Raw genomic sequence first — 13,535 nt, 5'->3', positions numbered from 1 at the left:
AGATCCTGTACCTCAGATTGTAGAACCTTTGTCAATGCAGCCATGTGGATGAGTCACGACCATTGCTTGGCCAATGTGCTCTCCGTGAAATGACAGCTCAATCTTAAAGTATAAATACAACTTCGGCTTCTGAGTTTTGCCTGAAAGAGCAGCTATGACCTCCAGAAAGTTAACTGAAAGTATGCACTAAAGGAAAGCTCTTAGAAGTCCTAGTAAGGCACGTGGGATTGGGCTCTTCTATTTTGTAAACACTTAGGATTTAACTATTCATGAAATGCATAAGAAAACCTTAAATTGTATTTAAATCCCTGATATTTGCTCAGAGATATTTCAAAGTAAATAAGCACATTTACTGCTGTCTTTAATTTTACTTCGAGTCATATCAAGAAGCGCAGCTGTCTGCATGGTCTTTATTCCCACAGTGATTGATGGCCCGGCCCTTGGGCGGAGGGAGCCCTCTGCCCTGTGTGAGGTAAATGGTCTCTCGCAGGCAAGCCATTTGGGCTCCTAAAAGTGAGTCACCTCGTGCGCGCAAGCGCTATCATGAGAAGCAGCAGGCGGCCACTGCCCGGCGTTAGAAGGCAGCGCGGAGCCCAGGGCGCTGCCCACGCCCGTAACACATCAGCCAAGGCTAAGACCACGACAGGCACTTCTTGCGCTTTCTGACCAGTGAACTCCAGCTGCCATTATGGAGCTTCTACTTTCATGAAAAGGTAAAAAGTAACGTTAGTTCTGCTGAGATATCGGTGCACAAAAACTGAGGTAAAACAATAAACACTTACAGGCATTTATGTATCAGTAGAATAAGTGCTTGCCTGGCAAGCGTAGGGTCCTGAGTTCAATCCCTGAAAAAATGAAAAAAAAAAAAAAAAAAAATTACGTATATGAAAGGACTTGACCTGGCAAATTACACTTATGCCTAAAATCCTACTAGTGAAGTAATTTCATTAGCTGAATTTTATAGGATATTGGCGATGCCCAGGCTGAAGTGATGAAGCATCTGCAAGGCCACAGAAATAGTGAGCCGAGGGGTCCAGATGCAAATCTAGAGCCACACCCTTACTCATACTGCACATTCACCATGCGTAGGAAGAACTCTTCTTGCCTACATAATAGTTGCTGTATAATTCAGAATTTACCCTAAATAGATAAGTATCTACTTTTTAAAAAGTCACTTACTGAATCTTTTTACATCTTCAAGAAAAGATAATATAGAAGGCAATGCAACTGTTATTTACTATATTAAAAGCTACTAGGGGCGAGGGAAATGCCTCAGTGGAATAAGCGCTTCCCTGGCAAGTGTAAGGGCCTGAGTTCAATCCCTGGTTCTGGGAAAAAAAAAAGCTACTATCTGGTATTAATATGCATGCATCATAGTTCTCCTGAGACTAAAAGCAAAGAGTCAGAATGACGCTACTAACATGTAGTTTTGTCATTTGAAGTTGTTTACATTTTCAGCAAGCCAAGCAAGGTAGGAGGAAAAGTAAGAAAAAGTAGAGGGGAGGGGAGGGGAGGGAAGGGGAGGGAAGAAGAGCAGAAGGTTAGCCATTCTGGAGTGATTTAAATGATTAAAAAAAAAACACTGGGTTTTTTTTTGGTTATCTTTTATGAATTTTTTCAAGTTTCTGACTCTTCTTTTATTTACTTCTTTTTTTAATGTATTTGGTTGGTACAGCGTCTCACTACAGGGCTCAATTTCATAGTGATCCTCCTGTGTTCAGCCTCCCCAGCGCTGGGTTTACAGGCGTGAACCACCATGCCTAGACTCTGTAGCCAGCTCAGCCTGCCTGGAAGGCAGGGCTGGCACCGCATGTGGTTCTGGGGATGGAACTGTGGTGCCTGAGCTTGCCTAAGCTTGCCTAAGCTTGCCTAAGAAGGTGCTTTAGTCCACTGAGCTATCTCATTGGCCCTAATTCTTCTCTTATAATGGTTAGAGGGTGGTAATTATAGTGTTAACAGGTAATATTTGCTTCTTTAAAAAACATATCCTTACTACTACAGACACAGTTAATCAGCTGATACAATCCATCACAAATCTTCCCTTCCTTTTGCCACTTTCCAGCTGCTAGAGATGGCCATGTAACCTCTTCAGGTCAAGGAAACAATAACAAAAGCCTGTTGGGTGGGCTTTGGGAAACGTTTCTGCCTTCCTGATACAAAGGGATATATTCAGTGGCCACGTGCCTTCACATTTTTAAGTCTTCTAGAGACTGAAACACCATATGATTCACCCATCTGAAGTGTACACATCAATAGTTCGTAGTATACTGATAAAATCGTGCAGGCATCCCATCAATTTTCTAACATTTTTGTCATCCCAAAACACCTGCATGTCCTTTAGCAGTCACTCCCCATACTCCCTCAGCCTCTCCCCCATCCTTAGACAACCTCTAATGTACTTTGTCACTGAATTCCCTAATCTGGAAATTTCAAATGAAGGGGATCAGGCAGTACGTGACCATGTGGTCACATACTTGTGGCTGGCTTCTTTCACTTGCCCTCCACTTTTTAAGGCTCACCCATGGAGTCCCACATAACAATACTTCATTCCTTTTTACAGCCTAATGACATTTCATCAGTTCAATAGCTATCCATTCATCAATTGGAAAATCTTTTAGGTTATTTTCTCTTTTTTTACTATTATTCATATTAATATTATGAACATTTGCCCTCAAGTTTCTGTATGGGTGTATCTTTTATTTCTCTGAGATATGTACCTAGGAATATAACTAAGTAAAAATCAGTGCTCAGAAGACTAAGGCAGGAGGACAGCAGTTAAGATCACCCTGCATCGCTAGGATGGCAACTGAGACCTGGCATGCTGGCACATGCCTGTAATCCCAGCACTTAGGAGGCTGAAAGAAGAGGGATCACTGTGAGTCTGATATGTGTAGTGAGACCCTGTAGGCCCTGTAACTAAATACATAAAAGAAAGAAAGATCACCCTGGATTATACAGAAAATTCAAGGGCAGCCTAGATTCCATATTGAAACCCTGTCTCCAAAAAACAATGCATAACCCAGACAAGGGGAGGCAAGTATGGGGATTGGATTTTTAACACTAAACTATTGTCCATTTTCCTCATAATAAAGGCAACAACTACCATCCCCAGTAGTTTCTGGCACCGAGAAAAACAACCTGACAAGACTTTTTTTTTTTTTTTCTGTATTTAAGGGTCTACAGGGTCTCACTACATAGATCAGATTTATAGTGATCCTCCTGTTTACAGCCTCCCAAGCACTGGGATTACAGGTGGGCACCACCATGCCCAGACTCAATCACCATCTCAGTGTGCCCTGGGGGAGGGGCCAGCATGCCACGAAAGAGATCAAACCCCAGTCCTGTGGCTGCCTAGCAGGTGCTTTAGTGTGCTGAGCTATCAGGCCGGTTCCGATCAGACTTTCTACAAGGTAACACATTCACATGGTAACTCTAGTTGAGAACTGCCAGGCTGTATTCCCAAGCAGCTGCATTACTGCCATTCCCACCAACAATGTATAAATGGATTCACATTTTACCTTCCCCTTTCCTTCCTGCCTAAATATTCTGAGGTAGGCATCGATAGTTGCTCATAACCGGGAGGCACAAATTCAAGGATGCTAAGGATGGTAAAGTAGAAAGACAGAATAGGGTTCCTATTAGTTAGGAGGGGAACCTTTCTCGATTGAGCTACTTAAAGTGAAGACTTCTACTAACTATAAAGAAGGTAAAGCTGTGATACTACATATCATAGGATATCACTGTATTCAGAGAAGAAATTTCTCCTTGATAGTCAGTAAGAGAGCAAAACCACCTTTAAACAATTTAAAGCTCCATGTAGTACATAAACTGCCATGGGAAAGATAATTTGGTTAAGAAAAACCAATGTATTTTCACTTGCTCTACATGTTTATGAAATTATTTTACTATTTGGTTAATGCACTGAATAACAATGGCCAGGATTTTAACTAAGCAAAGTAGGAAAACTACTAAACAGAGATTACGCTAAGCACTTTATAAATTAACTTAGTCTTCTAGACTCCTATTTTACAGATAAGAATACCAAGGTATAAAAAGTTTAACTTCTCCAAGATCATGCAACTAGTGACAGAATCAATATTCAAAGTCAGGTAGAATTTCTCCTTGCCCAAAAATGTTACCTCTATAGAGTACCTTTGCAATTTTAGAATGGAAAAAATAATTATTATAATAGCCCAAAATGTATAAAAAGTATGTACTCTTTAATGTCATATATGTTTTTACAGTGAGAATGGTGGTAAGGGAATAGCCGTTTTTGTATAAGATGTTCAACAAGTGTTATTTCATTAAATTCTAAAAACAGCCATAGGAAGAAGATACTATCTTCATTTACATTTTCAGATTTATGAATCTGAAACCTAATAAAGTTAAATAACCTTGACAGTTTCACAGAACTGGTAACTAATGTTCTTTTGACTATTAACAATGCTTACCTAGTTGGTAGCAAACTCAAATTATAAATGCATAACTATATAACCTGGTATGGCTTTCCCTGCATTTATTATCATCATCTGCCGATAAGCACTCCTTACCTTTAAGTGTTTGAAATTATGTTTCCATCATTCCTGCTAAAACACCTGAAATTTCTACTACTAAGATATGCTACTAGTGAGCATACATTACCCGGAAGGCATAATCTAAATCTCTCACCATGTCTGAAGTTATTCTGTAAACCTGAACGAGCAGATTATCTCTTCACAAGGTGCGCACTGATCACTGTGTGCCAACCCAATAATTCTCAGTTCCCGGCCCAAACCATAACCTTTCTGATACGTCTTAGACACTGATACAACAAATATTTGCTCCGTCTGATCACTTAATGTCCCCTAATTTGTGTTTGTTTGCCAATAACATTTAAAGACTTTGTTCAAAGTAAGTTTCCCTGAACTTGCTATTTGCTCAGCTACTAAGGACAGAGCTTGGTCTACCAGCAAAGGCAGCTCTGTTCCTGAAGCTAAGCAACACCCTGGGTACACCTTCTATTGACAGGTCTTACCTATACAGATTGGTCTTAAAAATCCCTGCATCAAGATTTTAACTTTAGGGCTGGCCAAATAGCTCTGTGGATTACGGCCCATAGATTTGATCCCCCAGCCTGCTGTGCGGGCCCCACCCCCAGGGCACGCTGAGATGGCAATTGAGACTGGGCATGGTGGCATTGGCCTGTAATCCAAGCTCTTGGGAGGCTGTAAACAGGCAGATCACTATGAGTCAGATCTAGTAGTGAGACCCTGAACACCCTGTAGACCCTTCCCTAAAATAGAAAAAAAAAAAAAAAAACATTTTAACTTTAAAAATCTTCCAAGGGATGTGAGTGCTAGGAGTGGGAAGAGGCCACTTTACTTTACAAAACCTCTATAATGTGACTTAAGCCACAGTTTTTCTACAATGTAGATAGAAATCTTTTAAATATCCTTTATTAATCATTGTCCAAAGCCAGGCCACCGGGCATGTGTGTCTATACTGACCTCTTCAGTATCTCCTCTTCCAGTTCTGTGCTCACCCCCCACCCCACCCCGCTCCATGCCCGTGTCTGTGCCTGAGCCAGTTTCCTTCCTCTGAATGCCACCCCTCTTTAACTTACCATGTACTCTAGGCCTAGCTGCATCAGCAGTTCCTCGCTGCGCTCTTCTCCACACTTGAAGCACACACTGAGCTGTGCCTTCTACAAAGCCTACACTTTCACACCCCAGCCTTGACTGGATTACACTGGAAGTCATGTATCAGTTGTCATCCTTGCTCTATAAGCACTGTGTATATTTTCCAGAGGGCCAAGAGAACTGATGTTTTTTTCTTTTATCATATATATATAATTTATATCACAGTGATAAAGAATCAAATTAATATGAAGAAGATTACAATTTAAGCAATCTACTTTTAAGTCTCCATATATATAAAGAATATGGATAACACAATTTATCAAATTTATCAGCTTACTAAACTAACCTGAAAAACTATTATGTTCTTTCAAGAATGCTACAGGTTTACTTTTGAACCTATAATATTAAAATTCTTAAAATAATGAGATTTTTATTTCAGACTCAAACCCAGTATGTTAGGGTCATGCCAATATATTAAAAACATACATGACTCACCAAAATCAATGGCCACACCTAAAAACAATCTTTGAGTCAAAAGTTTCCTACTAGAAAAGTCTTAGCTTAGATACTTGAAATCACAGTGAATGATTCAGAATTAAATAAAATGTGTGCAACATTATCATTTTGTTTATGGTTACACTGCAATAAGCAGACAAATTCTAACAAGAGCATTATATTATTTTTACTATTAATATATCTGAAATGACCATAATTAGCCAATAATATAATGTAATTAGCTAATTGTATATCAATATTTTTTCCAGTGCCAAGAAAACTACTTTCACATAAATATATCAGACAATCTGAATCACATGAAAGGTAAAAACAAATACATTTTCTTCCTAGATAGCTTATTAGCATTTGTGCCATAAACGATTTCTGGACATTTGCTTTTAAGTATATTCTGTAAGAACACAAAGGGGAAGTCATACCTGTTTTGCTAATGACTTCCTGCAGCTCAGCCGTGGAGCTGATCACCGCGGCCAGCAGGTCGGCGCTGGTGAGCCAGCTCAGGGCCTGCGAGCAGCGGACCTGCTCCTTCTGATGCCCTGCAAGAACAGAACAGCATGTGAGACGCCACGAAAGCTATGAAAATCTACATGCAAAAGTCATTACAGTGTTCAGCTACTTAAGGAATAAATCAAACTTTGGGCACAGAATACTGACTGGCACAGACCAAAATCTGTAGGAAATGTTAGCTCTGATTGACCCAGCTAACACTGCCAAAGAGACAAAGAAATTTTCCTTAGTTTTATTCATATTACTTAACAGTCTGCTTTTTAAAAAGTTACCAATTGAATCTATTGCTTCTTCAGAATAGTCAAACATTTAAAAAACAATATTAGCTGGAAAATTTACATTTGTGATATTTCCATACAAGTCTTCAGTAGAATTTTTTAATTTGACTTTTTTATCTTCTTTTTTATGTATTTATTTGGTACAGCATCTCACTATGCAGCTTAAACTTATAGTGATCCTCCTGTCTCAGCCTCCCCAGCACTGCAGCACTGGGGTTACTGGCGTGCGCCACCATGCCCACTTTCAGCGGCCAGCTCAGCGCAGGGTCAGCATGGCAGCCAGTACCAGAGATCGAACCCAGATCCTTACGCTGACCAGGCAGCGCTTACACACTGAGCTATCTGCCTGACGCTCTTCAGTAGATTTTTTTTTAACTCTTACCATTTTATGCTGATTCATAAAAAAGCAAAATAAACTGCTACTTTTAAATAGGGCTGTTTTGAATTATCTTAATTTAAATATATATATAAGCTCTTTGCTTTATTACAAAAAAGATTCAATATAATGAAGTTAAACAATGTCAAAGTTATATACATTTGCTTTTTTTCTTTTCTTTTTTTTTTTTTTTTAGTACAGGGTCTATAAGGTCTTACTATACAGATTGGACCCATAGCAATCCTCCTGTTTTCTGCTTGCCAAGCACTAGAATTACAGGCAGGTGCCACCATGCCCAGTCTCAATCACTGTCTCAGCGTGGGATACCTGGGGATCAAACCCTGGTCCCTGCACTTTAATTTGCTGAGCTATCTAGCCGGCTCCCACATTTGCTCTTTTATTAAAAAAAAAAAAAAAAAAAAAAGATTATTTATTTATTTAGTAGAGTGTCTTGCTATGCAGCTCAGACTAGAAGTGACCCTTCCATCTTTGCCTCCCCAGTGCTGGGATCACAGGCATGTCACTACACCCAGTGTCAGTGGCTGGCACCCAGGCCAGCATGGCCACATTGGCCCTTTATATTTTAATCAATTGACAAAAATACCAAGAGCCTGCATTATCTAAAAATATACAAGTGTCCACATAAACACTATGTATCTCTATAGATACAGAACTAGGTTACAAGATTTCACATACATGTCTTTCAAAGGTTTTGTATATCTAATTACATTCTTGGAAGCTCACATTATCTTACTTGGAAATTTATGCTTGTCTTTGGGCTCTCCTGTACACACTAACATGCCTATGCCTTCTTTGAAACTTTCCATCCAAGTAAAAAGAGAGGCACATGACTGGCCCAAAATCTTGAGTCTGTTGGCGGCCAAAATTGCGATGACACCTTTCCGGAACACACGGATGAGTCCTTTGAACGGCTTTTTCTTCATCTTGGCTTCTTCTTGCTTCTTTTCCTCTACTGCTGACAACGCTTGGGCTAAAGTCCTAATTTCCAGTTTAAACAATTCAAATGTGTTGACCTGCTCCTGGAGAAAGTCTCTCTGGGTAGATAAGGCACACGCTCTGCCATACAGGGGATAGAGCGCACCAGCCAGCAACGCACAGGCTGCCAGCAGGGATGTCTGTTCCCTTTGAATCTTAGACAACACAGTTTTGAAATGAGAATTTTCACGAATCAACTGTTCATGTGACTTCTCAATACAGTTCAATTTGTCCATATTTTTTTCTGCAATTTCTTGAAATTTCTAAAAAAGTCAAAAATGTATTTATGAAACAAGCATTTTATTAATTTATCTTCATACAAAAAATAAATGTTTAGTGACATTACTTCTGCTTCAAAAGATCTATTTATAAAGTATCCAAAAACTGCAAGATACATAGAGCAATAGTAAATAGCAAATTCCCTATGGTAAATGTTATTATTACATATACGTAAAATGTACCAATAAAATAAAAATTTTAAAAGAAACAGCTGAGGTCTGAATGCATACATTGATTTTTTTTTTTTTTTTTTTTTTTCCCCCAGGGATCAAATTCAGGACTGTGAGCTTGCCAGGCAGGCGCTTAAGCTGCTGAGCTATCTCCCTGGCTGAACATTGATTTTTAAGTCCACTTACACAGAAGCTTTACATAAACTACACAAATGAAAGTATTTGTGAATTACTTGTACATAAATATACATTTTTTAAAAAGAAAGTGTGTTTTCTCTGCGTAATTCCTCCTTTTGCCATTCCTTTTATTTTCAACTTTTAAACAGAAATTATACTGCCAGTAGAGGCTTTCCTGTTCATAAAAAGGCACTGCCTTTGCCAACACAAACAAAGAGTTAAATCTACCAAAGAAGGCCGGGCATGGGTTGTCTCCCACTTGCTGATGGGAAGGAGCAGGCCGACCCACAGCACACCCTCTTCTTTCATCAGTTTCTTGCCTGCCTCCTCAAGACAGAAGGCTGCACACAGAGCATGGGCAGTGGAGGAGCGCTGACTAGGAGCTAGGCCACAGCAGCTACCTAAGCCTTTTTGACTAATGAAGTTCTTACATCTCAAAATTTAACTTGAAACAAAAAGGAATTTTAACTTAGGGACTCTATTTTAACCACTAGAAAATGATCTATGCCTCCCTCCTTCCCTCCTTTCCCTCCCTCCCTCCCTCCCCCTCCTTTACCCTCCCTCTCCCTTTCCCTTTCCTCTCCCTTCCCCCCGCCCAAATCTTATGTGAGGAGAAGGAAAATGGTGGAGTAGTAATTGATAGCAAAATTCAGCCTGAGATCTGGAATCCAAACACTGGAAAATAACAACTTGGAAAAGAAAAAGAGAAGTAGACTGCCAGAAATCATGAAGGACTCGACAGGAAAAATATAAGCTACAAAGAAGTTGGAAAGATAATCCACAGGACAGAGAAAAGAACAAAACACTGCACTGTCCAGCTCACAGCTAACAGCTGGTGGAACCTGGGGCCCCTAAACCATGGTAAGTTCCCAGGGCTTGGAGATTCAGGGAAAAACAGTGATACAGCCCCCAGCCACTGAGATCCACAAAAACAGTACAGGGGTTTGCTCTACAGTTAGTTCTTCCACCTCAGAGCCAGCAGCCCAGCAAGGACTCAAGCATGAGTGCCAGCCATGTTGGCTCCAAGTGTCCAGCCAGGTACCATTTCAGGAAAGCACTGACCATTTAAATCACAGACTCAGAACAACTGAAAAACAGCTTCACCTCAGGACTCCCCTTATAACTCTCCAAATGTGACTGGGTGACAGACAGCCGTGGAGACAACCATTGACGGGGAGTGGGCTGGAAAGAGGTCCCCAAGAAGGCTAAGCTCAGAGAAGGAAGGACATGGGAGTACAACCCCACAGGAGAAGGCAGGCCAGCCTGAAGGGTGCTGAGGAAAAGCTGCTGCAGAAAGCGCATGCCTGCATTCAGCACTTGAGCCCTTACCTGGCTGCCCACATCCAGCACATATCTGAGGTCTTAGTCAACACTTACTCAAAAAAAGAGAAAAAATTCTGGTTTTAGACTTATTTTCCTTTCTCTTTCTTTAATTTTCATTTTTCTTTTTCCTTTTAATTTTTCCCTTTTAACTTTTTCTAGTTTTTATTCCTATATTATTTTCTTCTCCCTTTTTTCTTTCATTTTTTATTATTTTCTGTTACTACCTTTATCTAATTCTATTAATATCCTATTCCTCAACAAGATCCTTTTGACACTTGTCTCTCAGCTCCCACTATTTAATTTTTTAAAAATAATTTTATTGAGAAACAAATAGCAATGAGACAGTTTCAAAACCGATTAGTAGGACCGTGTCAATAATTAATACACTGCATATTGTTGTCTTAGTGATTACTCATTGTACAAGATGCAGACATGATATCTTGTCCACAAACACTATTAGAACAAATCTTTCTATTCATTGAATTAAGAGAATGTAGCTGTATATTTATCCTAACTATTTTGAATATACAGATACAAAATGGTTGTTTATTCATATCCCCCTTTTTTGTTTGGGAAAAACTGGTTCTCTACATGTTTAATTTTTCTAACTATTCTTCTTGCATTCTCCTAGTCCCGAACCTGTATATCTTTAACAGTATAACCATTAATCTACCAAAGATGAACCAAGAAGACATAAAAAAAACATGAATAATCTAGCCTCAGGAAATGTGATTAAAAATAAAAAACAAAAAAGTACTACTAAGAAAATCCCAGTTACCAAAAGATCCACTGCTGAATTCTAGAAGATAGTCTAATATCATTACTTCTCAAACTTGTTAATGAAATTGAAAGATAAAGAATATGCCCAAAGTCATTCCTGTACACTAGCATTACCCTGATTGCAAAACCAGAAAAGGACCCAACCAAAAAAAAGAATTACAGGCTGATTTCTTCAATAAACATGGCACAAAAAACCCACAAGACACTTAGAAACAGGATGTAACAAAACATCCAAGAGATCATACATCATAAACAAGTAGGATTCATCCCAGGAATGCATGGATGGCTCAACATAGGTAGTTCAATAAATGTAATAATTACATAAACAGCAACAAAAATCACATGCTTAGGTCAATACATGCAGAAAAATCTTTCAAAAACTTCAACTTACATTAATGATGTTTTTAAAACTGAAGAAAATAGGTATAGAAGTAACATCTCAAAACTAACAAAAGCCATTTATGACCAGTCATCAACTAACATCACATTAAATGAGAATCTGAAAGCTACCACTCTAAAATCAGGAGCAAAACAAGGATACCCACTATCACCACTCCTGTTCAATGCAGTTCTTGAAGCATTAGCCACAGCAATCAGGAAAGAGAAAGAAATAAAAGGGATACGAATAGGAAAAAAGTCAAATTATTATTTGCAGATGACATGCTGCTCTCCACAGAAGACCCAAAGAAGTCCACCAGGGAATTCTAAAATAATGAAATTCTACAGCATTATAGGACACAGTCAGTACACAAAAATCAGTATCATTCCTGTATGCCAGTAATAAACTCTTTGAGAAAGTATTAGGGAAACAACACATATCATGATAGTATCAAGAAAAACTAACCTGACTCACCCCTCCAAGAAAAGACCTCTACAACAAAAATTAAAGTACTCTGGGGGAAAAAAAAAAAAGACATCAGAAAATGAAAAGATATCCTCTGTTCCTAGACAGGCAGAACCAATGTAGTCTAAGGAGCATACTTCTAAAGGAAATAGACAGATTTATTGCAATTCCCGTCACGTAACTAGAGAAAAACAACCCTAAAATTTTTATGTAAAGAACCAGAAGAGAGCTAGAATAACAAAAGCAATCCCAAAACAACCAAAGCAAAAAGCATCACAAGCCCAGATTTCAAGTTACACCACAAAGCTACAGTAATTAAAAACAGCACAGTTAAAAAAAAAAATCAATTAATTTAAAAAAAAAATCTTAGAAAACAGCAGATTAGAGGCCCCAGGGGCCTAATGGACAAGGCATTGGCCTCCTAAAAACAGCATAGTATTGGTCAAGGGGAAGCACATAAATTAATGAACCATCTGGGCATGATGAGACTCATGCCTGTTATCTCAGCACTCAGGAGGCTGAGGTACAGGACTGCCACAGGTTCAAGGCCAACATAGGCTTTATAGGCTACATAGTGAGTTCCCAACAGCTTGAACTATATGGCAAGACATTCTCTCAAAAAACAAAAAAAGGAAGAAAGAAAGAAAGAGAGAAAGAGAGAGAGAGAAGAAACTAGAGTAAAGGATGCAGAAACTGCTCCGCACATATTCAACTATCTTTGATTGGGAGGCCAAAAATATACACTGGGGGGAAAATGACCTCTTTAAGAACTAAGCAAGGAAAACTAGATGTACACATGCAGATAGAACGACATATCTCACCATGCACTGAACTAAAATTTAATCAATCAAAGACCTAAATATTAAAACAGAAACAATCTGCTGAAAGATAAAATTAGGTAGAAATAGACATAGACAATGTTTTTCTGAACACAACTTTAACAGCATAACAATCAAAAAATAGGATTATATCAAAAGAAAAAGCTGCTGCACAGCAAAGAAAACCACCAACAGAATGAAGAGCCTGCAGAACAGAGCGAACATTGTGGCTGCTTTACCTCAGACACAGAACTGGAATCTAGAATACATAAAGAATTAAAATAAGCTTGACTCTCCAAAAATAAAATATCATCAAAAACAGGCAACCAGCATGAGCAGACATTGCTCAGAAGAAACACAAATGGCCAATAAATACAGGAAAATATGTTCAACATTTCTGGCCATTAGAGAAATTAAATTAAAACATCATGTTGTACCACAATAACTGATTCATTTGTTTGTTTTCATACCACATAGAATTTAGTGAGTAATCAATGAGGTTTACTAAATGATAAATGAATAAAGCAAGTTGAGATCTGCTTTTTCATCTTTCTCCAGAAAGAATGCCTATCATCAAGAAATTTGGTAACAGCAGACCCAGTAGTAGCCCAGGTCCGGTGAGTGTGTGGGAGACCTTCCTCTTCCCCTACTTCATCTTGCCCCCTCCAGGCACAGCTCAGGCCTGGCATACACGCCTGGGGTATAACCCTGCAGCTTCAATCTCTGCAGAGAGTATAGAGGATACATCCACCCACCTAGTTCAGGAGCAGAACATCTTGCCACAGGAGCACGGCAGGTTCACCCTCAAAGGCAGCAGTGGGAAGGAGCTAAGCACAGCAGCCAGACGCAAGCCAGA

The 13,535-nt window shown here is 39.1% G+C and overlaps 1 protein-coding gene across 1 annotated transcript in view; it reads right to left on the bottom strand.

Annotated features, from left to right (window-relative positions):
- Ccdc171 (coiled-coil domain containing 171) overlaps positions 1 to 13,535 on the bottom strand; it is a 533,698-nt gene that overhangs the window by 282,845 nt on the left and 237,318 nt on the right. The window contains exons 17-18 of the mRNA XM_023715854.1: positions 8,047 to 8,551; positions 6,551 to 6,667 (exon numbers count right to left, since the gene is read on the bottom strand). Coding sequence (XP_023571622.1) covers positions 6,551 to 6,667; positions 8,047 to 8,551 — 622 coding nt within the window. The remainder of the gene's footprint in view (positions 1 to 6,550; positions 6,668 to 8,046; positions 8,552 to 13,535) is intronic.

This window comes from Octodon degus, unplaced genomic scaffold, assembly GCF_000260255.1.
Source record: "Octodon degus isolate 3935 unplaced genomic scaffold, OctDeg1.0 scaffold00044, whole genome shotgun sequence".
NCBI classification, from domain to species: domain Eukaryota; kingdom Metazoa; phylum Chordata; class Mammalia; order Rodentia; family Octodontidae; genus Octodon; species Octodon degus.
The sequence above is the reverse complement of the archived record's forward strand: the minus strand, read 5'-3'. Positions and strand labels throughout refer to the sequence as shown.